The 26584-nt window shown below is 47.4% G+C and overlaps 1 protein-coding gene across 2 annotated transcripts in view; it reads left to right on the forward strand.

The window, feature by feature from the left end:
* LOC120990372 (lysine-specific demethylase 3A-A-like) overlaps positions 1–26584 on the forward strand; it is an 88356-nt gene that overhangs the window by 31626 nt on the left and 30146 nt on the right. For both annotated transcript variants that reach the window (XM_040419138.1, XM_040419139.1), the window contains 7 exons: positions 31–232; positions 993–1207; positions 1289–1441; positions 1571–1669; positions 8504–8631; positions 8718–8877; positions 9372–9541. In XM_040419138.1, coding sequence (XP_040275072.1) covers positions 31–232; positions 993–1207; positions 1289–1441; positions 1571–1669; positions 8504–8631; positions 8718–8877; positions 9372–9541 — 1127 coding nt within the window. The remainder of the gene's footprint in view (positions 1–30; positions 233–992; positions 1208–1288; positions 1442–1570; positions 1670–8503; positions 8632–8717; positions 8878–9371; positions 9542–26584) is intronic.

Raw genomic sequence — 26584 nt, forward strand, 5'->3', positions numbered from 1 at the left:
ACTTATTTGACTTTTTTCCCTTGTTTGCAGTCACATATCCCAGATCTGTATTGCTGGACTCACAGAAGCTAAAGAGGCTCCAAGCAAGTGGTGATTGCTTTGTGCAGGACGGCTCTTGCAATGACATTGCTCCCCATTTGCACAAGTGTCGAGAATGCCGTCTGGACCGATTTGGACGCAGCAAGGAACAGCGAGATGCTGCCGTTTTCTGCCGCTTCTTTCACTTCCGGAGGTAAGAGTAATCCCCGTCTGTCGTTTGGTAGCTGAAATTTACAGGGGTAATTGTGTGGTGGGGGCTGCTATATAGACACTCAACCCCACCAGGGTCAATTTCATAGGAAGCCAATTTGCTTATTTTTGGTGTGTGACCGGAAACCCACGCAAACACTGGGAAAGCGCGCAAACTCCACGCAGATGATGTCCCTAGTCAGGTTCAATCCTCAGCGCTCCAAGGCACCACTGAGTCAGGCTACCTGTAGCTGGTTTTTGAGGGGCGACTTCAAGCTTATGGCATACCGTTGTATGTTGTGTTCATTGTAGACCAGTATGCATTAATGGGTTGTAACAGGAAATAAAAAGTATCCCACATCCACAAGATGGGGATAAAGCTTCGGATCGGTGCGAGTCCAGCCCCTGGGTCAAGTATGTACGTGCTACTGCTCCATTCATTCTCTGTTGGTCTGCTGGAGATGGCAAAGTCTGTACTATCTCTGCCATTTCCATAGAGAATGAACGGTGCTGGACCACACGTGCTTGATTGCTGCTGTCTTATGAATAGGGGTATTAGTTTTATATCTTGGTACAAAACATTACAAGTGTCAAGAATGTTAGGTTTTAGATCTGTGCTGGGCTGTTGGCGCTCTGTATCATGAAGATGGAGCTCCAGCTGCTAAATAAAAATTTATTAAGATGCAGGATTTTCAGCTTTAGTGTAAAAAATTAAAAAAATGTCCACCACTGTCTGAAACACTACATCTTACTTTTGCTCCTAGGTTATTCTTCAATAAGCATGGATTACTGCGGGAAGGTGGCTTCCTGACTCCTAATAAGTACGATGCTGAAGCAATAAACTTGTGGCTTCCTTTAGTGAATCGCGTTGTGGATTTGGACCTTGACACCGCAAAGTATATTCTGGCGAACATAGGAGACCAGTTTTGTAAGCTTATCATGTCCGAAAAGGAAGTTATGGCTTCTGTAGATCCACAAAGTAAGAACCTTGTGCTGACAGCGTTTAAACTCCAGACTTTCTGTGGCCATTCTGTTTGCTTAACCTATTTGTTTCCTGCAGAACAAGTGGCCTGGAAACGTGCAGTACGTGGCGTGCGGGAAATGTGTGATGTCTGTGACACGACCATCTTCAATCTCCATTGGGTTTGTCCTAAATGTGGCTTTGGCGTGTGTGTAGACTGTCACCGAATGAAAAAGAAGAGTATGAGCAGCGGTAAGTTCCAAAATCCAATATTCTCGCGCTTTTATCATTTTACTCTTTTTTTTCTTACTAGTATTTGCAATTCTTGCTTGGCACTGTTCATTTATGGTTTTTTTTTCCCCTTCCTCCCCTCGGTTAAAGGTAATGATGGAGCAGACGTATTCTCTTGGCTGAAGTGCGTTAAAGGGCAGTTACATGAGCCTGACAATCTCATGCCAACTCAGATCGTCCCGGGAAAAGGTAACTTACTTCTTTTCTTTTCAAAGTTCTTTTTATTGTGGAAATATTAAAGAACAAAAACAGCAGTACATCTGTACAAATTTCATATCTGCATACATCTTGAGTTAACGACAACAAAATAAGTGGTCGATCTAGTCTTGTGACCCGAAGAAGTATATACCGTATTTTTCGCCCCATAAGACGCACTTTTTTTTTCCACCCCAAAAGTGTGTGGGGCGGGGGGGGAATGCCCCTGCGTCTTATGGGGCGAATGCTTCCATTTTACATCGCAGTACTCTTACACCGGGCCCCGCTGCTCACCGCAGTATTTAAAAACCTGAATCCTCATCCTGTTAACTTTAACTAACGCTGCGCTCTTCCATGTTCCCCTGTTACCCCCACAGCACTTACGAACAAGCTCCCATAGCAGGCAGAGTGGACGGCAGCAGTAACGTCACTCACTGACGTCGAGCGCCTGCTCCGCCTGCTTTATGAATGAAGCAGGCGCGCGACGTCAGTGAGTGACGTTACTGCTGCCGTCCGCTCTGCCTGCTATGGGAGCTTGTTCGTAAGTGCTGTGGGGGTAACAGGGGAACATGGAAGAGCGCAGCGTTAGTTAAAGTTAATAACAGGATGAGGATTCATGTTTATAAATAATTCGGTGAGCAGAGGGCCGGTGTATTGGGGGACACTGTTATGAGGGGGATCTGTGGATGACATATAGCAGTGTCATCCACAGATCCCCCCCATAACAGTTCCATCCACAGATCCCCCACCCCATAACAATGCCATCCACAGATTCCCCCCCCCCACCCCATAACAATGCCATCCACAGATCCCCCACCCCATAACAGCGCCATCCACAGATCCCCCCCCATAACAGCGCCATCCACAGATCCCCCCCATAACAGCGCCATCCACAGATCCCCCCCATAACAGCGCCATCCACAGATCCCCCCCATAACAGCGCCATCCACAGATCCCCCATAACAGCGCCATCCACAGATCCCCCATAATAGTGTCATGCACAGACCACTAATAATTCAAAACCCACCAAAAGCACACCTTTTGGTTAAAAAATTTTTTTTGCTTATTTTCCTCCTCAAAAACCTAGGTGCGTCTTATAGGGCGAAAAATACGGTAGATTCTAGAATTTCTGCTCTGTCTTGGCATTACCTATTTTCACTCACGGCTTACTGAATATTGAACTTAATCTGAGTGTGCCTTAACAAAGATAAAAAAATAACTTTTATTTTAATTAAAACCTCTTGTGGAAATACTAAAATGTAGCTAAATAAGGGTTAGGTAGCCAGTAGGGATCGACCGATTATCGGTTTGGCCGATATTATCGGCCGATATTGAGGATTTTGAACGTTATCGGCAACTATTTTGCCGATATACCGATAACGTATGGGGAACACAGATCACGCTGATCTCAGCGCGTTCTGTGTTCCCTCCGCAGCACAGGGGAGAAGGAAGCAGTGTCTCCTCCCCCTGTGCTGCTGCCGCTGCCGCCAATGACAGAAGAGAAGACAAGAGGAGGGGAGGGGCTGTGGCCGCTGCGCCACCAATGAAGATAAGCCTTTCATTTATTCATATACAGGAGGCGGGAGCTGGCTGCAGAATCACATAGCCGGCTCCCGACCTCTATGAGCGATAGCTGCGATCCGCGGTAGTTAACTCCTCAGGTGCCGCGGATCGCAGCTGCTACCGCTCATAGAGGTCGGGAGCCGGCTATGTAATTCTGCAGCCAGCTCCCGCCTCCTGTATATGAATGATTGAGAGACTTATCTTCATTGGTGGCGCAGTGCGCCCCCAAGCCCCCCAGTATTAATCATTGGTGGCGCAGTGCGCCCCCCACCCCAATCCCGGCCAATAGTAAAAACATTGGTGGCGCAGTGCGCCCCCCCCACCCAGTATTACTCATTGGTGGCAGTGGCCACAGGATCCCCTCTCCCCTGCTCCTCCGATCGGAGCCCCAGCTGTGTAAGCCTGGGGCTCCGATCGGTTACCATGGCAGCCAGGACGCTACTGAAGCCCTGGCTGCCATGTTCAGCTCCATGCTGCTGTGTGCACAAAGCCCAGGGCAGCAGGGAGACATGTGAGATCCTATTCACCCTGATAGAGATCTATCAGGGGGAATAGGACAAGGGTTCTAGTCCCTAAGGGGGCTAAAAGTTAGTAAAAAAAAAAACACAAAAATATTAAGTATAAATGAAAAAGACTTATAAAAAAAAATACACATTAACAATAAACAAAAAAATACACATTAACAATAAACATTAATTTTCAGCAGATTTGTGTAGGAAATTTTTTTTTTTGCTCAAAAATAAAAATTCCCAGAATATCGGTATAAATTATCGGCTATCGGCCTGAAAGTTCACAAATTATCGGTATCGGCCCTAAAAAATCAATATCGGTCGATCCCTAGTAGCCAGGTCTCTTATTTACACTTATGCCGGGGGTCAGTGTAGCAAGCTGCTCCCTTGCAACACTACAGCCTACGGTCCCTAGTCTTAGGTAGGGGAAGACTAGTGTCTGTATGTCGGAGGACTCACCCTGAAAATTCAATTTAATTCTCATTACTTATGTTCCAGGGTCCTCGGGATCGCCATTTAAGAATATCCACCCCTATACTAGATTATAAAAATGGCTTAACGGAAAGGGTCTCATTTAATCCATTAGGTGCGATTGATTGCATTTTGAAGATCCATCTTGCCTCAGGATCTTATTATCCCAGTCCCCTCCTCTCTGCATTTGTAGAATGTGTTTATTTCCAATACACTTAATGCTGTGGGTGTATCCTCCATTCATATGTCTTGCCACAGATGTATCTTTTTCATTTGTAATGTCATTGTAGTGATCCCGAATACGTTGTCTCAGTTCCCTTTTCGGTTTTCCTATGTAGTCTAATGGGCACCTATATTGTGCTAGATAGATCACCCCTGTTGTCTGGCAATTTAATAAAGTCCTTTATTTTATATGTCATGCCTGTTTTTGAACATGTGAATTCTTTTGCTGTCCTCACTTGACTACATGCTACGCATTTTCCGCTCTTGAATCTGCCCACTTGGCGTCGTGTAAGCAAACATCCTTCTTTTACTTGGGCCTGGTAATGGCTGTGAACCAGCCTGTCCCTCAAACTGCGCCCCCGTCTGTATGTAATCTGTGGGCGGGGACCAATAACATCCCGAAGGTCCGGGTCGTCATATAATATGTCCCAGTGTTTTGTTATTATCTGTCTAACATGTTCATGTGCATTATCAAACATTCCGATAATTCTCATCACTTGTTTTTGTGTGTTCTCATAATTTTTCGGGACTAGTAGTGTTTCTCTTTTGAACGCACATGCCGATTCAAATGCAGTTCTGAGGATCGCATCCGGGTATCCCCTTTCTCTGAACCTAGCCCTCAAGTAGTTTGGTCTCGTCACAATGACCAATTTTAAAAAACAAGCAATCTCGCCACATTGCATTGGAGAAGCCTGGTTGCCAGCCTCTTGCCCCAGGATTATGGGCCCTCTCATCAGCCCATGATAAACTTAAACCCCGTGGCAATTTGACTGTGTTTGTGGCATCTGAGCGCTGTTCGGATATATTGAGCGCTCAGATCCAAGCCATCTGGGGATATGTTAAATGTCTATGTTTTATGCAATAGCTGCACAGTTAAATATTATGTATTTTATTGTCTTTTGCTACCATGTGGCTAATGAAGTTTTGCCTCTGCCCTTGGAGATAAATTGGATTACTTCCCAATTGTCTCCAGGACAGAGGGCATTGTGTAAAACTGTGTATTCTCCTGCCTGTGATAATTACATTAACCCATTGTGTAAGGTAATTGTATCACAGGCAGAGGGGAGGATTTTGTTTGGGAGTGTTTTACTGTATTGTACGTGTTTATTGGTTGTTTTTACAAAACCCTGTGGGTGGTACTAATGTGTATATAAGAACAATAAACCCACAGCTCTGGCTGTCCACTGCTTTACCCACAACACGGAGCTTGGTCTCGTTCTTGGGGGGATTCACTGTATGCTGTTAGAGACTGATTGATTGCTAGGAGTGTAAGCCGCTTGGGTGCGTTTCCTATTCGTCTCCTAGCAGCTATTCGTGAGGTTCCGTTCAGCGTTTGGAGCATTCCCTTGTATGTCGTTAGTCATGTTTGAACAATTGCGTCGTATTCTCATATATTGTCCTTTCGGAATCCCTTTGCGTAGCGGATAGGGGTGTGCACTCTCCCATTTCAGCAGACTATTTGTCGCTGTTTTTTTTACGGAATATAGTGGTGCTAATTGAGTTATTCCGTCCCCTTTCTATTTGCACATCAAGAAATGGGAGAGTGTTAGAATCGCATGTAGAAGTGAATATTAGGCCTAAGTCATTCTCATTGATGGTCTCGGCAAAGTTATTGAAGGAGTCCTTGATTCCCCGCCATAGCACAAAAATATCATCAATGAATCTCAGCCAAAGGCTGATGTTATCATGCCAGTGGCTAAGATCATCTGACCAGACATAGTTTGCTTCCCACCAGCCCAGGAGTAAATTTGCATATGCCGGCGCAGTGTCAGTCATTGAAGATGAAAAAGTTGCGCATCAGGTTGAACTCCAAGAGGTCCAAGACAAATTGATTGTGTGCAGATAGTGCTACATTTCTTGTAGATGGGAAGCTCCCCACTGCTCTCAGACCAATCTCTTGATGGATGGAGCTATATAAAGCTTCTACATCAATAGATGCCAAAATAGTATCCTCATCCAGGCAGAATAACTTCTTGTAAGTAAATTGAGATATACAGACATCGCATGTCATTAAATCAAAAGTGGAGATAAACCGTATTAAACAAAAACATTAAGTACTAAAAGGGAGATAAAGGGAAAGGAAAGACAAGGAAAATGGGGGGGGGGGGGGGGGGGGGAATAAGAGCTACTCCAAGAGGTCTCTCTACCAATGGATTCTTACATCTGTAGACTAACAAGAAAGGAGGGAGGAAAAGTTGTAGGTATCTGATGATCGGAGGGCAAGTAAGTAGAAGAATCTCTCTCCTATATGCATTTCTATCAGCCCCAGTTAGGAAAGTGTCTAAATTTAGCCCAAGGATACCATATCTTTTGAAAGGAGGTGTGTGTCTTGGTCTCCCAGCTTGCTAATTCCTTTAGGCGGAACATAGAGTCCACCTTATCTGACCATTGTCCGAGTGTTGGAGGGGAGGTTGACTTCCAATAGGTAGGGACTAAAATTCTAGCAGCAGCCAGGAGGTGTTTTATGAGTTTCAATGTATGTTTGGGGAGCCTCTCGGGGAATAAATATAGCAGGCAAATCTCCGGGAGCAAAGCAAGATTCGTTCCTGCGATAAGGTTAATCTGTGAAAGGACATAAGACCAATATGTAGCTGTAAGTGGGCATGTCCACCATAAATGGAAGTATGTGCCCATCTGTTGTCCGCATCTCCAGCCGTTGGGACTATAATTAGTTGTATTTGTTTAGTATAACCGGGGTGCGATCTAGTTAAAATTTTATAACTGGACTCTTGAATCCGTATGCACTTAGAAGATTGCTTAGGAGCTAGAAAAATTTTACCCAAATCTTCATCTGTGAATACTTTGCCTAAATCTTCTTCCCACGCTTTAATTCAGGGGAGCTTCTCAGAGGTGGGTGGACCAAGCAATAGTTTACTTGTAGTCGATGCGTTTTAAGTTGGGATAGAATAGTCTTGAATTTTGTTACTGATTTTATAAGTCCTTTTTCTGTATAAGCTGTTTAAAAGAGAGAGCTATTTTATTATACATTAAAGGAGATACAATGAAAGAATAAAGTTACGTTAAAACGAAGCACACCATTGTTTTTCTTGTGAAATTCCCAATAAGTTTGATGTGTCACATGACCCTCTTCCTATTGAAAAAACAAAAGTTGGATTCAAAATGGCCGACTTCTAAATGGCTGCCATGGTCACCACCCATCTTGAAAAGTTTCCCCTCTCACATATACTAATGTGCCACAAACAGGAAGTTAATATCACCAACCATTCCCATTTTATTAAGGTGTATCCATATAAATGGCCCAACCTGTACATCACAGTTTTTTAAAACAAAAAAAGATTTAAAGGCTATAGACGCCTGGAGTATTTTTATTATTGCATTCTGCTTATTTTAGGTTAAAAATCATTTTTAATTTGGTCTTTTATTCAAAATTTTCACCAGTTTTTTTTCCTCTGCAGCTTTATATCTAGTTCTGTGACATCTTGGTCGGGGAACTAGAGATCAGATCAGCTCTTGCCGAGAAGAAGCTACAGTCTGCAGATGCCGCAAAGCTGTAGAGGAAAAACTGTTGAAAAATCTAATAAAGGCAATTTGGAAAAAGTGATTTTAGCCCAAAATAACACTAGGGCAGCGTAAAGGGTACAGCTACATGGCGACATTTCATGTATTGTATTTCAATGGTATGGCAATGTGACAAGCTGCTACTGCGACACGACAGTCGCAAAAAATCCTGAGTTGGATTTTTAATTTTTTTTGCGGCTGCCACAGCAGGCTGCATGGCGACTCCATTGAAATACATTGCATGAAATGTCGCGTGACACATGTTGCCATGTAGACCTAGCCTAAGTGGAATGCAATAAAAGTTGCCCCAGGGGTGTCCATAGCCTTTAAATGTCCCCTCATGAGACACAGAAGGAAAAAAAAAAAAAAAGCATTAAAGGGATCCTGCAGTTCTTTTAAGCTGATGACCTATCATCTGGATAGATAATCAGCATCTGATCGGCGAGGGTCCGACACATGGATGTAAAAATAGTTATAGATGATAGGATTGTAAAAGCCAAAAATTCATCTGGTCCTTACAGGGTTAATGTGGTCTCTTTTCCAGCTCTGTATGATGTCGGAGATGTTGTCCATTCTGTAAGGGGGAAGTGGGGAATAAAGTCAAATTGTCTATGTTCCAACAAACACCAGAAGCCTTTACCTAGACCGGTTGTGAAGGAAGAGCCAAAACAGGTATTTATTTTTTTGGCGGCCATGTGTGCTGGTTGAGAATTTACAAGGAACTGCGTAGTTTCTCATAACTGATATTCTGTTCACAGACGTCTTCTAGCTCTGAATCCACAAACGGATCTCCGCAGCCGAGCAATTTACCCGCACAGGATCCATTGACGGCTAATAGCAAAACGCCTTCATCTTCCCTCCCCGGGCCTTTGAGTTGGCTAACCAATATTCCTAACACAAATGTGAAGGAAAACAAAGGTACGTCAGGCAATAGAGGGAAGCTAGCGCCAGAAAAAGATCATTTCGGCAGTCCTGTACCAACGAGAATCTAATACAAAATAGTTCTTCTGTATCAGTCAGCGCAAAGATATAAAACTCCTATATAGATAGGAATGCATTGTCAGTTTACTGCTCTTGTGAGGGGAAGATGTGATCTGCTAGTATAATAGTATATTGGTAGAATTAGGATAACAGTATGGTCTGTTAGAGATGTCTACAGAAGATGACTGCTTTTATTAGTTTAACGTGTGATGCTGTAATTGACCCGCTAACTCCACCTTCCCTCTCTGATTGCAGTGATGGTCTGACTGAGAGTAAAGCTAAGCTTATGACATGCTAAAAGTAAAAAAATATAAATAAGTTATGGTATGGTCTATTTAAAGTGCAGTTTTATTAAAGTAGACGTTTTAGTGTCATGCTTCAGTGACCTCTTCTGCCTGGGTCCTCAAGTGTTTATTCGGATCTTCCTGCAGATAACCTCTTCACATCTGCACTGAAAACGGAAAACATAGCACTACCCTCTTTTGCTAGTTTCGGAAAGCCAGCTTCCGCGTTGCAGCCATTCAGTAGCTCAATTCTTTCTCCTATGAGCAGTAACGGTTCTGGATTCTTAAGGAACCTCCTCAATTCTTCAACTTTGAAGGTAAGCTTTATGTTCTTGTCGTATAACTGGTCGCAAATTATGGCTCTTTTTATGAGGTTATGGTCAACTTTATTTCTCTTAAAGGGATTCTGTCACCTCGTTTTCAGTTATAGAGCTGCAGACATGCACGGCTAGATCGCCGCAAGCATGTCCGCAATATACCGGTCCTATAGCGCTGTGTCCTTTTTTATTGTGTTTAAAAAATGATTTTAGAGATGTGTAAAGGAGCCTTGTAAGGTGGTGCCCAAGGGGCTGCGGTAACCTTCCTGGTGCCCAGCCATGCTTCCCTGTGAAGGAGCCTAGCACCGCCTATGTCCTCTGAATCTCCTCCTTTCGTCACAGGGAGGAAGAGGATGAAGATGGGGTGAGTAATCCGGATTAGGTGAGTATTCTCCGCACCATTCCCTCCCCACACCCCCCCTCTCCACTACGGTTCTGGGCCACTGGAGACCATGTCTGGGGGGGAGCAAAGGCCTCCCCCTCTTGCTCCTTAGGCCTGCGCCGATTCTTCCCGGACTGCGGGTGGTCTCCCAAAGCCGGTAACTACAAGCGGGCGCCTTTTGCGTGCTCCCGGTCGGCCAGGCGCCGCACTTCATTCAACCCGCAGCTGGTATACACATCCGGGGCGCCGCAAAATCTAGGCCCCGGCTTAATTTCGGACCTACAGATTTTTCTCTGGCCCGTGCTGTTTTCTTCCCGGCCCACGGGGTGGGCTCCCGCGGCCGGTGGGCGCAGGCGGATGCATTCCGTGCACCGGTCCAGGTCCCACTGTGCTCTGGCCGGCGGTGATTCCTGGTCGGCCTGCGCCAAAACTTTAGTTCCTGGCTTTGCGGCCTACTAGGCCGCAACTTTCTTCCCCAGGTATAGGGGGGCGGGTTCATTTTCTGGCACGAATTCTTCCCGCTTAGCTGTCCTACTCCCCCAGGAGCCTCGCTGGCTCCGCCCCCGGTCCTCAAGGCAGTTTTAACCCTTCCTGGCCAGCCACCTTTTTGAGGCTGGCACCAGATTATCCGGGGCAATGTGCCTTAATATTGAAGTATTCAGCCCTTCCTGCCTCTTGTCCCATTTGAGGCTGGGTCATCAATGGAAATATTTTTTTTTTTTAAATGTGTGCCCATACAGGTCCTGCGCCCCTCAGCCCACATCACCGCAGTACCATCCTGACCGTGTGTACCATACTGATCCTGTTCCCTATCCGGACAGTGGAGGATTTCTCAGTTTCCCAATCCGCCCTCCGGGGCCGTTTGGTTGTTGATGCTCCACCTGCGCAGATCCAGTGGAGTACATCTGAAGCATTCCCAATCCACCCTTCTGGGTCGTTTGGTTGATATTTCTCCACCTGAGCAATCCAATGGAGTACCTATGGAAGTTCCCAATCCATCCTCCAGGGTTGTCTGGTTAATAAAGCACTGCCTGCGCAATCCGGTGGGTGGACCTTGAGAAGTTCCTATTCCACCCCCTTGGTAGTTGGTTGATATTCCCCACCGGCGCAGCCCGCAACTGACATGGACAAGATTCTGAGGGGTAGAACTGCACACAAGTGAGCCAGAGCAGGACATATTCCTCCTCGGTCATCTCCGCACCCCCACTCTTCTTCTTCTCTAGGGTCACGCTCAGAGGCACCCTCACTCTCTGGAGAGGTTCGGTGGAGTAACTGCATTACCACTGAGTGCTGTGCTTGCCGTAGGCATTACCCCTTCCATAGGTGGGGTATTTACACTACCGTTGGATACAGTTCTGACTATCGCTACCCCCTTCCTTAAGCAAAGTATTGCTCTACCACTGGATGCTATTTCACCAGTCACATTGCCACCTCCATGCTTCCTGTTGCATTACCCCCTTCCATAAGTGATCCGCTAACGGGGCAATAACTACAATTCAACTACGCCACAACACTAGATTCCTTGGGTTTCCTTCACAGGTGGGGCGTGTCAAGAGTCTGTACCCGTTGGTGCCCTGTACTCTTCATCTAGTGACATATGGGTACTGCCACTGGATACTGTGGCTACTTCCATATTGTATCCTTCTGTTCTTCCGGTGCTGGATGGGGGTGCAAATATGTCGACCTCTGTCCTCTCAGGGGGGTTACCCAGCAACACTTGTGTCCTAGAGACCCCCCCATCCCCATGGGCCTCCACAATTCAGGTCGGTCATGGTATTGGTCCTCGACAACATGTAGTGCGTACGCCATTGCACAGAATATTGTGATTACATTCCAGCGAGCCGAGGGTTGCACTGACTCTGTATTCTCTGTCCACCACTCCTCCTTCTCTAGGTGAAGTGGTTATGCTGGCACTCTAGATTAGCTACTACAGTCGTGGCCAAAAGTTTTGAGAATTACATAAATATTGGAAATTGGAAAAGTTGCTGCTTAAGTTTTTATAATAGCAATTTGCATATACTCCAGAATCTTATGAAGAGTGATCAGATGAATTGCATAGTCCTTCTTTGCCATGAAAATTAACTTAATCCCCAAAAAAACTTTCCACTGCATTTCATTGCTGTCATTAAAGGACCTGCTGAGATCATTTCAGTAATCGTCTTGTTAACTCAGGTGAGAATGTTGACGAGCACAAGGCTGGAGATCATTATGTCAGGATGATTGGGTTAAAATGACAGTCTTGACATGTTAAAAGGAGGGTGATGCTTGAAATCATTGTTCTTCCATTGTTAACCATGGTGACCTGCAAAGAAACGTGTGCAGCCATCATTGCGTTGCATAAAAATGGCTTCACAGGCAAGGATATTGTGGCTACTAAGATTGCACCTCAATCAACAATTTATAGGATCATCAAGAGCTTCAAGGAAAGAGGTTCAATTCTTGTTAAGAAGGCTTCAGGGCCAGAAGGCGAGCTGTTAGACTGAGCAGGTTTTCTTTTTGCCCAGTGGCTGGCATCCTCTGTTACGGGTGGAATAGCCTCCTGATTGCACTATGGGTTCTTTAGTTGTGATGTCCTGGAACGTGAGAGGCTTGGGCGCACCGCATAAGAGGATAGCGGTATTTTCGCATGTGAGACGGTATTGCCCTCACGTTCTGGGACTTCAGGAGACTCATCTGACAGCTGACACTGGGCACAGAATTGCTAAACAATGGGTGCAGTGGTCACTTCAATCATATGGCACATCGAATTCTAGAGGAACTGCTTTACTGGTGCGTAAGGGACTCCTCTGGGAGCCACAGAAATGTGTTACTGATCCGGAAGGTCAATACTTGCTAGTGTATGCCTTTATTAACCACATCCCGTACGTTATTATTAACTTATATAATCCTCCTCCAGCCAGTATTTCACTTCTCCAAGTGATCTTAGGGTTTGCAGCACAGTACCCCACTGCCAGACTGCTCTGTATGGGAGATTTCAACATGGTCATGCAGGAAGAGCTAGATAGATATAGAGTAGCTGGTGGAGGAGGAACTGGGGCTTATTCGGGGACAACATTGTTTAGGGTCACGACAGAACTGGGATGGCTGGACTTGTGGAGACTTAGAAACCCGCGACTGAGGGAATATTCATGTTTCACTCCCGCCAGGGGGGCGCTTTCGAGAATTGACTACGTATTTGGTAACGCTGTTGTAAGTACGGATGTAATAGATATCACTTATGAGCCCCGGGGCCCCTCAGATCATGCTGCGGTTGTGGCACGCTTTAGTATTCCTGGGGCTACGTCTAGTGGGGGGAAAATGAGAATACATCCCTTTTGGCTTTCCCTATTGACTCAAAATGATAGGATCCCTGACCAACTGAGGGTCTTTTTGGATGTACAGGGGGAAGAGACGGAAGAACTACTGCTATGGGACACACTGAAGGCCTACTTGAGGGGCTGCTTAAAGTCTTCCATCTCATTTGTTAAGAGGGACTCGGCTCATAAGGAATTAGACTTGCATACTCAGTGTAGGGAGGCTGAGGTCCTTTTTTGTGCTGCTCCCACAGAGAGTAATAGGGTGGAGTGGATGTCTAAGGGTAGGGCGTATATGATGTACCTCAAGGAGAAGAGTGAACGGAAAATATTTTTCATGAAGCAGCAGTCATTTGAAGCGGGTGATAGAGCGGGCAGGCTTCTGGCTCAGATCGCTAGGACCAATCAGTCGTCTCCTCCAGTGTTACGGATTCTGAATCCGGAGGGTCAGATGGCGGAAACGGTGGAGGGGATACTTGAGGGATTTAAGCAGTTTTTTAAGTCGTTGTATAGCTCAGCAGCACACTATACGGAGGGGGAATTGAATGACTATGTTGTAGAGGTGGACCACCCCAAGCTTGGCGCTGCGGATGCGACCCTGTTAGACAGAGATATTTCCCTGGAAGAAATTCAGATGGCTATTCGTGATCTCCCTGCTGGGAAGGCGCCAGGTCCTGATGGGATCCCGATAGAAGTTTATTCGCGGTATAGTGAGATCCTCAGTCCTCAACTTCTTAAATTGTATTTGGCATCATTTCAACGTCATCAGCTGCCCGAGACTCTGTATGATGCAACTATTGTTGTCATATTAAAACCGGACAAAGATCCTACTGTGTGTGGCTCCTACAGGCCAATTTCACTACTAAATTTAGATTACAAAATATTGACCAGGATACTTGCCTCCCGTCTGAACAGGGTGATCACGTCAATAGTTCACCAGGACCAGGCAGGGTTTATGCCCGGAAGGACCACCTCTGACAACATCAGGAGGGCCCAGGTTATAGCTCAGGCTGGGGTAGCGGAGGGTTGTGAATGGGCTCTGGCGTCTCTTGACACAGCCAAGGCCTTTGACTCTGTGGAGTGGCCTTTCCTCCTGCGGATCCTTAAGGAATTTGGGTTTGGATCGGGGTTTCTGCGGTGGGTTGAGATTCTGTATCAGAGACCTAAGGCGAATATATTAGTAAACGGAACCCAGTCGGATTCTTTCACTTTACAAAGAGGAACTAGGCAGGGATGCCCCCTTTCCCCCCTCCTGTTTGCGGTAGTAATAGAGCACTTAGCATTGCGTATTAGGCAGGATGAGTCTTTTATAGGGGTCGCAAAGGGAGACAGGGTGGAGAAGGTTGGCCTGTACGCGGACGATCTCCTTCTGTTTATGGCCGAGCCTGAGCGCACACTTCCCAGAGCTATTGAGGTAATTGAGAGGTTTGGCATATACTCGGGCTTGCACATAAACTGGACGAAATCGGCTATTATGCCTCTATGGGACCACAACTGGCCGGAGTGCGTACATAACCTACCGGTGGTGGATCAGTTTAAGTACCTGGGTATCGTGATTACAAGGGACCCCTGTGCGTCTGTGGCAAGAAATATTGACCCAATAGAGTCGTTATTCATAGACAAATTTAAAACGTGGAAGGCATTGCCGATTTCGGTGATGGGGAGACTAAACCTAGTTAAAATGATTTTGCTCCCCAAGGGTCTATATCTCCTATCGCTTTCGTGCGCCCCGGTACCTAAGGCCTTTTTCGACAGACTACATTCATTAATGGTGGCTTTTGTTTGGGGGAAGGCCAGACGGAAGCTCTCATTGAAAGTGCTGCAGAGGTCTAAGACGAATGGGGGGGCTGCTTTACCCGATTTCTTCCTTTACTACCTGGCCGGGCAACTGAAGTATGTGGCAGCATGGGTGAAACAGGAGGAGCTGCCTGGCCCGGAGTACTGGCTGAGGGAGTATCTTGGCCTGTCTACCCTCTGGCCTGTGCTGGAGTCCCCAGGACCGGTCTCGGGGAGACTACTGCCTGTCCACAGGTTGGCTCAACAGGTCTGGAAGGCGACTAAGTTTAACGCGGACTTGCCGGACTCGGTACCGCTTTGGGATAACCCCATGTTCCCACATTTGGTGAATCTGGAGGGTGTGGAGACGTGGAAAGGGTGTGGGGTGCTCACATTAGCTGACTTGTATGATGGGGGTGTATTGCGGTCCTTACAGCAACTCCAGGAGAAGTTTGAGATTCCTCACTCTTTATTTTACAGATACCTTCAATTACGGCACGCTTTGGGTACCCAATTTAGGGGGGCAGGCCGCAGTATTTCCAAGTACCCGCTCATAGGAGTGCTGAGATCACAGGGGCCTAGGGGCATGGTCTCAATATTATATACATATCTACTGGGGGAACACATGGCTTTGCATCCGCTGGAGGTTGAGGCGAAATGGAAGACTAATATCCCAACTCTTGACGCTGAAGATTGGAAGGAGGCTATGTTGGTGCCCACCAAGGTTTCCCCTTCGGTAAATAATAGGTTAACGCAATTGTTCATTCTACATAGGAGTTACCTGTCCCCTGTCAGGTTGCTCAGAATGGGAAGTTCAACGAGCAGTAGGTGTCACAGATGTCAGGAGGAGGGAGCGGATTTCTGGCACTTGATGTGGGGTTGCACGCACTTGCAGGTGTTTTGGGGCAAAATAGTTGAGATACTCTCTGCGATACTGCCGGTGTCGATAGGGGTCTGCCCCAAAATATGCATTTTGGGGGTGTTAGAGGAAGAAAGGTGGACACGTCATCAAAGAGTATTTTTGGGAGAGGCGCTCTTCCTAGCTAGGAAGGCGATCGCCTTGCGGTGGATGGCGGAAAGAACCCCTACGGTGGGTCAGTGGAAGACCTTAATGAATCATGCAATGGCAATGGAGAAAGTAGTGTATATTCACAGAAAATGTCCTCAGAAATTTCAGAAGGTATGGGGGGAGTGGTGCTCCTCACCGCACTCTTTACTGTCTGTGCATTTACGCTCCGTGTCGGAGGTTCTTGTTGCAATGGATGTGTGATTCCTGTACTGCTGATCTAGAATGCCTTAATGCTTAGTTGCCCGATATTATAGATACCTGCCTAATACACTGTGTGACTTGATGATATGATGGGAAACACGTGGCTCCCCTGCGCGGGTTGTCACTGTTTCAGACTGTGATGTACCATGTCTGTTGTTAAACTTCAATAAAACGAGTTTAAAAAAAAGAAGGCTTCAGGGCGTCCAAGAAAGTCCAGCAAGCGCCAGGATCGTCTCCTAAAGAGGATTCAGCTGCGGGATCGGAGTGCCACCAGTGCAGAGCTTGCTCAGGAATGGCAGCAGGCAGGTGTGAGCGCATCTGCACGCACAGTGAGGCGAAAACTTTTGGAAGATGACCTGGTGTCAAGAAGGGCAGCAAAGAAGCCACTTCTCTCCAAAAAAAACATCAGGGACAGATTGATCTTCTGCAGAAAGTATGGTGAATGGACTGCTGAGGACTGGGGCAAAGTCATATTCTCCGATGAAGCCTCTTTCCGATTTGTTTGGGGCATCTGGAAAAAGGCTTGTCCGGAGAAGAAAAGGTGAGCGCTACCATCAGTCCTGTGTCATGCCAACAGTAAAGAATCCTGAGACCATTCATGTGTGGGGTTGCTTCTCATCCAAGGGAGTGGGCTCACTCACAATTTTGCCCAAAAACACAGCCATGAATAAAGAATGGTACCAAAACGCCCTCCAACAGCAACTTCTTCCAACAATCCAACAACAGTTTGGTGAAGACCAATGCATTCTCCAGCAGGATGGAGCACCGTGCCATAAAGCAAAAGTGATAACTAAGTGGCTCGGGGACCAAAACGTTGACATTTTGGGTCCATGGCCTGGAAACTCCCCAGATCTTAATCCCATTGAGAACTTGTGGTCAATCCTCAAGAGGCGGGTGGACAAACAAAAACCCACTAATTCTTTCATAATCACTTCTTGGAGTTTGTCAGAATGGGTTGCTATCAGTCAGGAATTGGCCCAGAAGTTGATTGAGAGCATGCCCAGTCGAATTGCAGAGGTCCTGAAAAAGAAGGGCCAACACTGCAAATACTGACTCTTTGCATAAATGTCATGTAATTGTCGATAAAAGCCTTTGAAACGTATGAAGTGCGTGTAATTATATTTCACTACATCACAGAAACAACTGAAACAAATATCTAAAAGCAGTTTAGCAGCAAACTTTGTGAAAACTAATATTTGTGTCATTCTCAAAACTTTTGGCCACGACTGTACAGCGAGTTCTCCTTGCAGGTGCAGTTTTCATGCTAGTGCTAGAGATCGTGGTCACTGCAGTGGGGCAGCCCCCGTCAGGTAGGGGTTCTACCCTGGCGCTGGCTTTGGCGGTTCCTCCTTTTCAGCACCCTTCCCAGGTGGAGTGTTTAAGGTTAGCTCTACTTAACTAGGGCAGTATGGTACCATGGCTCCTATGGGATGTCCTCAGGTGTCCTCAGTTCTGCACTGGCGGGGCATGCTGTAGCTATTACTGGATAAGGGGTATTTACGTTACCACTACATACTAGGTGTGAGGAATATGGATTAATATTTACTGTCAGCCATGTCCTCACACCCCCCATTTGATGAAAGATGGCAGAGGAAATCAAGCTCCACAGGGGGGCCGCAGCCAATTAGCAGAAAACTCCTAGCAGGCCACATTTGGTTACATGTCGCACCTTCAGTCAGACGGCACGGATCCTGCAGGAAAATCCCCAGCAGGAGGTATCAGCCCTTGCCAGGATCAATGATACCTCCCAGAGATGTTGACACCTACATTTCATAAGGAATTATGAATCGCCCGGCCATCGCAGGCGCAAACCGGATACATATTTGTGTCCCGGTGGCCACGATGAACATGCCCATGGTCTTTGTTTGAGGGTGGGATGCCAGGGAAGGGAGATATCCATATCTCCCCACAGAAACCCAATAGCGGCACCATGTTTGGACTATAGTTGTAGCCAGAACCTAGGCGGATCCGTTGGTCCCAGAAACATCTCCCTGTGACCTTCTGGACTGGAGCTATAAACCCTAAAGGGTTTTGTGGGTCATTTGCAGCCAGTCCAGCAGAGGGGGGGTGGACCCCTCCCAAAGGCCAGTAGGGGAGGGGCCGGCTACAGGTTAAAAGGCTTGTGCCAGCAAGCGGGCGGGTCTTTCTCTGAAAGGGGGTCACATCGTGCAATGGTGTTTGGAGGGACCTGCAACCAGCTGACATCACTGCCTAAAGGACTCATATATCTGGTAAACTGACTTATTGTTCTGCTTAACCCTGTTGTAGCTACAGTTGCAAGAAAAAGTATGTGAACCCTTTGGAATGATATGGATTTCTGCACAAATTGGTCATAAAATGTGATCTGATCTTCATCTAAATCACAACACTAGACAATCACAGTCTGCCTAAACTAATAACACACAAAGAATTAAATGTTACCATGTTTTTATTGAACACACCATGTAAACATTCACAGTGCAGGTGGAAAAAGTATGTGAACCCTTGGATTTAATAACTGGTTGAACCTCCTTTGACAGCAATAACTTCAACCAAACGTTTCCTGTAGTTGCAGATCAGACATGCACAATGGTCAGGAGTAATTCTTGACCATTCCTCTTTACAGAACTGTTTCAGTTCAGCAATATTCTTGGGATGTCTGGTGTGAATCGCTTTCTTGAGGTCATGCCACAGCATCTCAATCGGGTTGAGGTCAGGACTCTGACTGGGCCACTCCAGAAGGCATATTTTCTTCTGTTTAAGCCATTCTGTTGTTGATTTACTTCTATGCTTTGGGTCGTTGTCCTGTTGCAACACCCATCTTCTGTTGAGCTTCAGCTGGTGGACAGATGGCCTTAAGTTCTCCTGCAAAATGTCTTGATAAACTTGGGAATTCATTTTTCCTTCGATGATAGCAATCCATCCAGGCCCTGACACAGCAAAGCAGCCCCAAATCATGATGCCCCCACCACCATACTTCACAGTTGGAATGAGGTTATGATGTTGGTGTGCTGTGCCTCTTTTTCTCCACACATAGTGTTGTGTGTTTCTTCCAAACAACTCAACTTTGGTTTCATCTGTCCACAGAATATTTTGCCAGTACTGCTGTGGAACATCCATGTGCTCTTGTGCAAACTGTAAATGTGCAGCAATGTATTTTTTGGACAGCAGTGGCTTCCTCTGTGGTATCCTCCCATGAAATCCATTCTTGTTTAGTGTTTTACGTATTGTAGATTCGCTAACAGGGATGTAAGCATATGCCAGAGACTTTTGTAAGTCTTTAGCTGACACTCTAGGATTCTTCTTCACCTCATTAAGCAGTCTGCGCTGTGCTCTTGCAGTCATCTTTATAGGACGGCCACTCCTAGGAAGAGTAGCAGTAGTGCTGAACTTTCTCCATTTATAGACAATTTGTCTTACCGTGGACTGATGAACAGCAAGGCTTTTGGAGATACTTTTATAACCCTTTCCAGCTTTATGCAAGTCAACAATTCTTAATCGTAGGTCTTCTGAGAGCTCTTTTGTGTGAGGCATCATTCACATCAGGCAATGCTTCTTGTGAAAAGCAAACACAGAACTGGTGTGTGTTTTTTATAGGGCAGGGCAGCTGTAACCAACACCTCTAATCTCATCTCATTGATTGGACTCCAGTTGGCTGACACCTCACTTCTATTACCTCTTGGAGATGTCATTAGTCTAGGGGTTCACATACTTTTTCCACCTGCACTGTGAATGTTTACATGGTGTGTTCAATAAAAACATGGTAACATTTAATTCTTTGTGTGTTATTAGTTTAAGCAGACTGTGATTGTCTATTGTTGTGACTTAGATGAAGATCAGATCACATTTTATGACCAATTTGTGCAGAAATCCATATCACTCCAAAGGGTTCACATACTTTTTCTGGCAACTGTATATCACCTGTATCTGTAACTTCAGACCACTGTATATATTCTGTGTATATTGTGTCATCTAGTGTGCCCTTAAGGCGATTAAATATATAAGTTAATCTTGTGCTATCTTGTATCTCGATCACGAATCCCCACGTCCGTGTTTCGACCTAGTTATAAGCTACCCCGGGTTGGTTTCTCACCCTATATTATCCCGCTAGCGGACCGGGCTCTATCAAACGAGAAGCTGCTGGCAGATACCCGGGCTGAGACAGTGCTGTTTTCACTGCGGCAGTGAAAAGACTCTCTCAGCTTGTTGCCTTTCTGTACCTGAGTGGACAAGAGGTGTCTGTGTAAACTGTACCAAGCTGACCTTACCTGCTCCTTTGAAGGGTGTAACGTCACGCTTTGGTGACAAGTGACCATACTGCGTCTCGTGAGCTCGACGTAGGTGACGTCAAGCGGGCACGAGGCGTGGTATTCGTCACACTAGGGTTACTACTGCACGGCTCCTTCGTCAGGTGACATTCTTCTAGCACAGGAATCGGTGGCCTCTACTGTGTGGCCGCCTCCTCAGCTGGAGTATGGTGTTAAAATTAGATTTATGGCTCCCTCTTGTATGGCCTCCTCCTCAGGCGGAGTATTGCACTACCACTAGATTCTGTGGCTACTTCGGTATAGCGCCAGTCTCGGAGGGGAATGGGTTTTTCCCCTACCCTCTTACTCATTTACACTACTGATAATGACAGTTTCTTTGACAACTGTTGTCCTTCTGTCGCTACACAGGGGTTTGTAATTGCATAATTGCTTTAGCTGATCAGCACCTCGCTTCGGGTGCGCTCTACTGGGTAGCTTAGGTCCCTATGGCACTTGTCTACCACTAGTTATAAGCGGGACTTGGGTGCTAATAGTGGATGCCATCAGTGCTACCTCTCTTCAGACATGAGTAATGTTTGTCATGTTGGTCCGATAGTGGTCATACCTTTCACTGCTCATTCCTTGGGTGGACTAAAAGTCTCTCTACGCCAGGCAGAGCGGGTGGCTGTCACGCCTTGCCACCACTGGTAGGGGTTTAGTTCCTGCACGGGACACCCTTTCTATTTCTTGTCCCTCCTCGAGCTGACCACCTTCCCCTTCTGTCTACCTGACCAGTAGCCATGTGTGGTATGACTTTGGCATCCCAGCTCTATTTGTTCCCTACGTTACATGGGTTTCTCGGGTACCGTGGGGGTGTTGGAAGTCGTCCTCGCATTCCGACAGGAATATTTCTCTCATCTTGGTCCTGCTCGTTGCCCCTTCTGGCAGAGTTGCCACACTGTCAATATATGGTCGCTGACGAGGTTTCCCATCGCCGTTGATTCTCACGTCGTTTTTACTTTTACCTATCTCCAAGGTATTGGTTCTTTGACATGCAGTTGGGCATGCCTGATTCAGGCGTTGTTTTTCTCGGGGGCTCTCACCACAAGCCCCTACGGCTCTGGGGGCATCGATCTACCAATTTACCGCTTCCTAGGGAGCGTTTATCTTTACCACAGGATCATCCTGCGGCCCTGGATTTTCGGTTCTGCTTCCAGAGTTGCGGCCAGGTAACCGGCTTCATCCAAATGACCTGTGGATCATTTGGGGGCGAATTTCGGAGTTGGTAGCACCTTCTTGTACATACATTTTTTCTCTTGTCATGCACCCACATAAGGCAGTGCTCCGACCAATTCCTTCTTTTTTTGCTGAAGGTAGTCGCAGCCTTCCACGTCATCACGGACGTGATTTTTCCGTCTTTCTCACTTGCATTCTAGAGAGCGGGCTCTCAATCAGCCATGTGTTTTGGTCTCTTAGGTTTCCGCCGTACAGACTCTTACCTGTTTTTTTCCTGGAGGTCCTTGTAAAGACTGGGCGGCCTCCAAGGGGATGTTTCCAGGTGAATCTGTTTGATAGTTGCTGAGGCATTCCGCTCCCGGAGCTAGGCACCACCCAGCGGAGTTATGGCCCACCCGACCAGCGGTCGGCGCTTCTTGGGTTCATCTCCACCATGCATCAGCTTTACAGTTGTATAAGGCAGTGTCTTGGTCTTCCGGGCACACGTTCACCAAGTTTTACCAGGTGCTTTCCTAGGCATCGGCGGATCCTACTCCGCAAAGTCTTGTAGGCGGCGGTGGGTTATGTATCCTCGAGGGCGTTTTTTTTTCCATGGGGTTCTGGTTTTCCCTCCCGGTAGACTGCTTTAGGATGTCCCACGGTCCTGTGTCCCCCAATGATACGAGCGAGAAAACAACTAGATTTTTGTGAACTCGCCTGTAAAATCTGTTTTCCGGTCGGGTATTCAGCTCGGGTTCGCTCCCACCGGCATTTGTTGTGTTCTCTTTTGCTTCGCACATGTTTCTACTGCTTGAGCACAAACTAACAGGCTCTCTCCAGGCTGAAGGGGGTATAGCCTGCAGGGGAGGAGCTAAGTTTTCTTTTTTTCAGCCTAGTGTCGCCTCCTAGTGGCAGCAATCAGCTATACCCACCTGTGTCCCCCAATGAACTAAGCGAGAGAGAGATTTTACAGATGAGTTTACAAAAATCTTGTTTTTGGCTATTGGAACGTGGGGAGAAAAACAGCAAAAACGAAAAAGAGGCCCGATCTTTAACCCCTTCCCGACACATGACCTACTAGTACGTCATGGTAAACTCCGGTCACCGCACTGCAATAAGATGGCTGCTCTAATCAGCAGGCAGCCATCTTAGCTGAGGGCGAGCAGGTTTTTCCGCCCCCCTGCAGCCCTGATCGCTGCGATGGGCCGGTTAGTGAAGACCGGCCCATCACAGCGCTGGCAATGGTATGGTGCTGCAGGGGGGTTTGGCTAGAGGTGGCAGGGGCTGATTACATCAGCCTATGTCACCTCCTAGGTCAGGGAGGGGACACCAGACACTGGTGTCCCCTCACAGCGCTGCCATTGGCTGGAACAAGCCAATGGCAGTGCTATGCAGCTGAAAGAACAGTTGCTGCCTCTCTGCAGGCAGCCATTTTAGCTTGGTGACTGCTTGCAGATAGGACCTGTTCCCCACTGTGCTGCTGGTTGTCGGCTGGGACTTGTGGTACTACAACATAAATCGGTGCTTTTCACTAAAGAACAACATCTGGAACAGCTGCAGTGATTTTTGGCTAATCTGCAGGAGTTTACGATCCCCATTCCCTGTCCTTGCTGAGTGCTTTTAAATCCTTTCACAAGTGTTTCTACCTTCTGTGAGACATCTGTTTGCTGAAAAGTGCACTTTCTAGAATGGGGTCACTTCTTGGGGTCTTTAATTTCTGGAGACCTCAGAAGTTTTCTGAATGCAACAAGGTACCTAAAATCCATGTCTGCCAATTCAGGCCTGCAAAATTCATATTTCTCGCCTATATTCATTGGGGGACACAGAGACCGTGGGTATAGCTATGTCCTCTAGGAGGCGTTGACACTAGTAAAAGCTGTTAGCTCCTCCCCTGGCAGCTATACCCCCTCCAGCCTGGAGAGAGAGCTTCAGTTTTTCCTAGTGTCAATAGGAGGCAAGACCTCCCTGCTCTGCAGGGAATCTCCTGAAGATTTTTTTTATTTTCGTTAGTTTTTTTTCCTTCTTTTTCTGATGGGACAACAGTGGTCGCCTCGTCTCCCTGTTCTCCCGGGGTCGAGTTGCGCCAGTGACTGTTATCCGCAATGCTGCCTCTCCCACAGAAGACAAGGTGGACCAGGGCAGCCTCGCTTCCCTGCTCCCGCCAGCCAAGGGGTTACCTAGGTCCGCCAAAGAGAAAACCCTCCCGCCATACCAGACTATTGCCACTCCGGTGCCAGCTGCTGAGGAGGTGACCCCGCTGGAGAAGGTACCATTATGGGCCCACTTAGGGAGGGTGAAGAGAAGAGGAGGAAGATAAGGTGAGTAGGGACTAGGTGAGTATGTTAACCCTCTCCCTCCCTCCCTATTTGGCAAAGCATTGGGCTCCCACCTTCCCCCTCCCTCCCCACGATCACTGGGCCAGACACCGGGCTTCATTTATCCTAGCCCTGGACCTCTGGTGGATTTCCCCCCTCCCTCTGTGCCGACACTGCACGGGCACATAGGGAGTTAACGGCCCTACCTCCTGCAGGCACTGTTAAGCACAGCGGGCGGCCGAACGCACCGCTGTGCTCTGAATTTTTTTACCTCGCTACAGGAGGGGAGCGGAGGAGGTTCCCGCTCCCAGCGCCATAATACACCCTTCCAGGGAGCAAGCGCTAAGCGTGCTGCTCCAGAAGAGAACCGCCAGCACTGTGTCCGGGCGCCGTTTAATTTAGGCCCCGTCTTCACTTTGGGCCTACCCCTTCCTTCTCCCTCCGGCCCACACTGCGTTCTCCACGGCTGGAGGGCGCGTTCTGATGCCACTACGTCACGGGCAGCACACTTCCCCCTCTGTGCCCCGGCCGGCCTGTCAGTAGAGCGGGGGTGCATTCTGGTCGGCCGTGTCCATAACTTTCATCCCCGGGTATGGGGGGTGGGGGGGTGGGGGTCCATCGGTCTGGCGCAAATTCTCCCAGCCTTACTGCCCCCCCCCCTCCCCCAGTAGCCCGCAGAGCCCCGCCCCCGGTTTTCAAGGCAATTGACCCTTCCTGGCCAGCCATCTCTTGAGGCTGGCGCAGGATTATTCCTATCTGCAAGGCAATGGGTTTAATGCCGCTAATTTAACCCCTTTCTGCCCTTGTCACCTGCAGCTGGGCATCCCAGTTTTATTTTAAATAAAAATAAAAGTCCATTTCGTGTCCTGCCCCCTCAGACCTCATCACCGCAGGACCGCCCTGTCTGTATCAGACTGGGCCAGTGTCCCAACACGGACAGAGGAGGACCTCTCATTTCCCAATCCACCCTCCGGGGTCGCTTGATTGGTATTCTCCACCTGCGTAATCCAATAGTGGACCTCCGGACCATTCCAATCACCCTCTGGGGTCGTTTGGTTGATATGCACTATCTGCGCAATCCAATGGGGGACCTCTGGACCTTCCCAATCACCCTCCGGGGTGGTTTGGTGATATTCTCCACCTCCGCACTCCAATGGTGGATCTCCGGACTTCCCAATCTCCCTACGGGGTCGTTTGGTTGATAAAGCACCGCCTGCGCAATCCGGTGAGTGAACCTCTAGAAGTTCCCATTCCACCCCCGGGTAGTTTGGTTGATAACTCCCTCTGGCTAGCCTGCGACTGCCATGGATAAGATTCTCAGAGTTAAGACTGCACACAACGGGCCAGAGCAGGATATATTCCTCCTCGGTCACCTCCACACCCCCACCCTTCCTCCCTAGGGTCACGCTCAGACGCACCCTCCTCTCCCTGAGAGGTTCGATCCGAAGGGGGGATCAGTGGTTCGGTCTCTGCCGTGATTCCGGTGCAATCTTCCAAGATGGCGTCCGAGGTAGACAGCAGTACTTGTCGTATGCATTACCCCCTTTAGGCGGAGTATTTGTACTACTACTGGATACAGTACTCCCTTGGATATTACCTCCCTCCATGGGGTCTAACCGCACTAGAACTGTTTCAGTGCCGGCAGTCGGCGTTCCCCCTTTTAGTAGGTGGCGGACCTGCATTCCCACTCGGGACAGTACTTACTGTATGCATTAGCCTCTTCCATAGGTGGCGCTATGGCATTATCCCTGCTTCAGTGTTTACTGTATGTCTTACCCCCTTACGTAGGTGGGGTATTGATACGGCGTACTCTCTCTACTTGGATTTAGTTCCTGCTAGATGCATTACTGCATTGCCACCCTTCATGGTGGAGTACTTGCACTACCACTGAGTGCAGTACTTGCCGTAGGCATTACCCCCTTTCTTTGGTGGGATAATTGCAACATTGCCCTTTCCACAAGTGATCCACTACCGTGGGGAATGAGTACACATCTTGGATGTTGCACTTCAACTACGCCACGGCTATAGATGCCTTAGCGTCTACAAGTGGAGCGTAGCAAGTATCGATACACGCTGGTGCCCTGTACTCTTCTTCTAATGTCTGTGAAGTTTCTCATTTATCCAGGTCATGGTATATCTGTAAAGAATAAATAAAGGCAACTGGACTTACTGTAGATTTCTTGAAAACGTTTCACTCGTTCTTCCAACGAGCTTCCTCAATTCTGAGGGAATTCAGAAATCTCAGAATTGAGAAAGCTGGTTGGAAGAACGAGTGAAACATTTTCAAGAAATCTACAGTAAGTCCAGTTGCCTTGATTTATTCTTTACAGATATCTTCTAATGGTATTTCGGTGCCGCCAGTGGATACTGTAGCTGTTTCCACGTTGTGTCTTTTTCCTTCGGTGTCGGTTTGGGGCATGAATATGACAACCTCTCTCCTCACGGGTTTGCCCAGCGCCACTCATGTGTCCTAGCGCCCCCCATCTCCATGGTCCTCCATTGAACTAATATGTGTCTTCAACAATGTGTAGTGCGTACACCATGGTAGGTAATATTGTGATTACGT

Source organism: Bufo bufo, chromosome 2 (genome assembly GCF_905171765.1).
Source record: "Bufo bufo chromosome 2, aBufBuf1.1, whole genome shotgun sequence".
Classification (NCBI taxonomy): domain Eukaryota; kingdom Metazoa; phylum Chordata; class Amphibia; order Anura; family Bufonidae; genus Bufo; species Bufo bufo.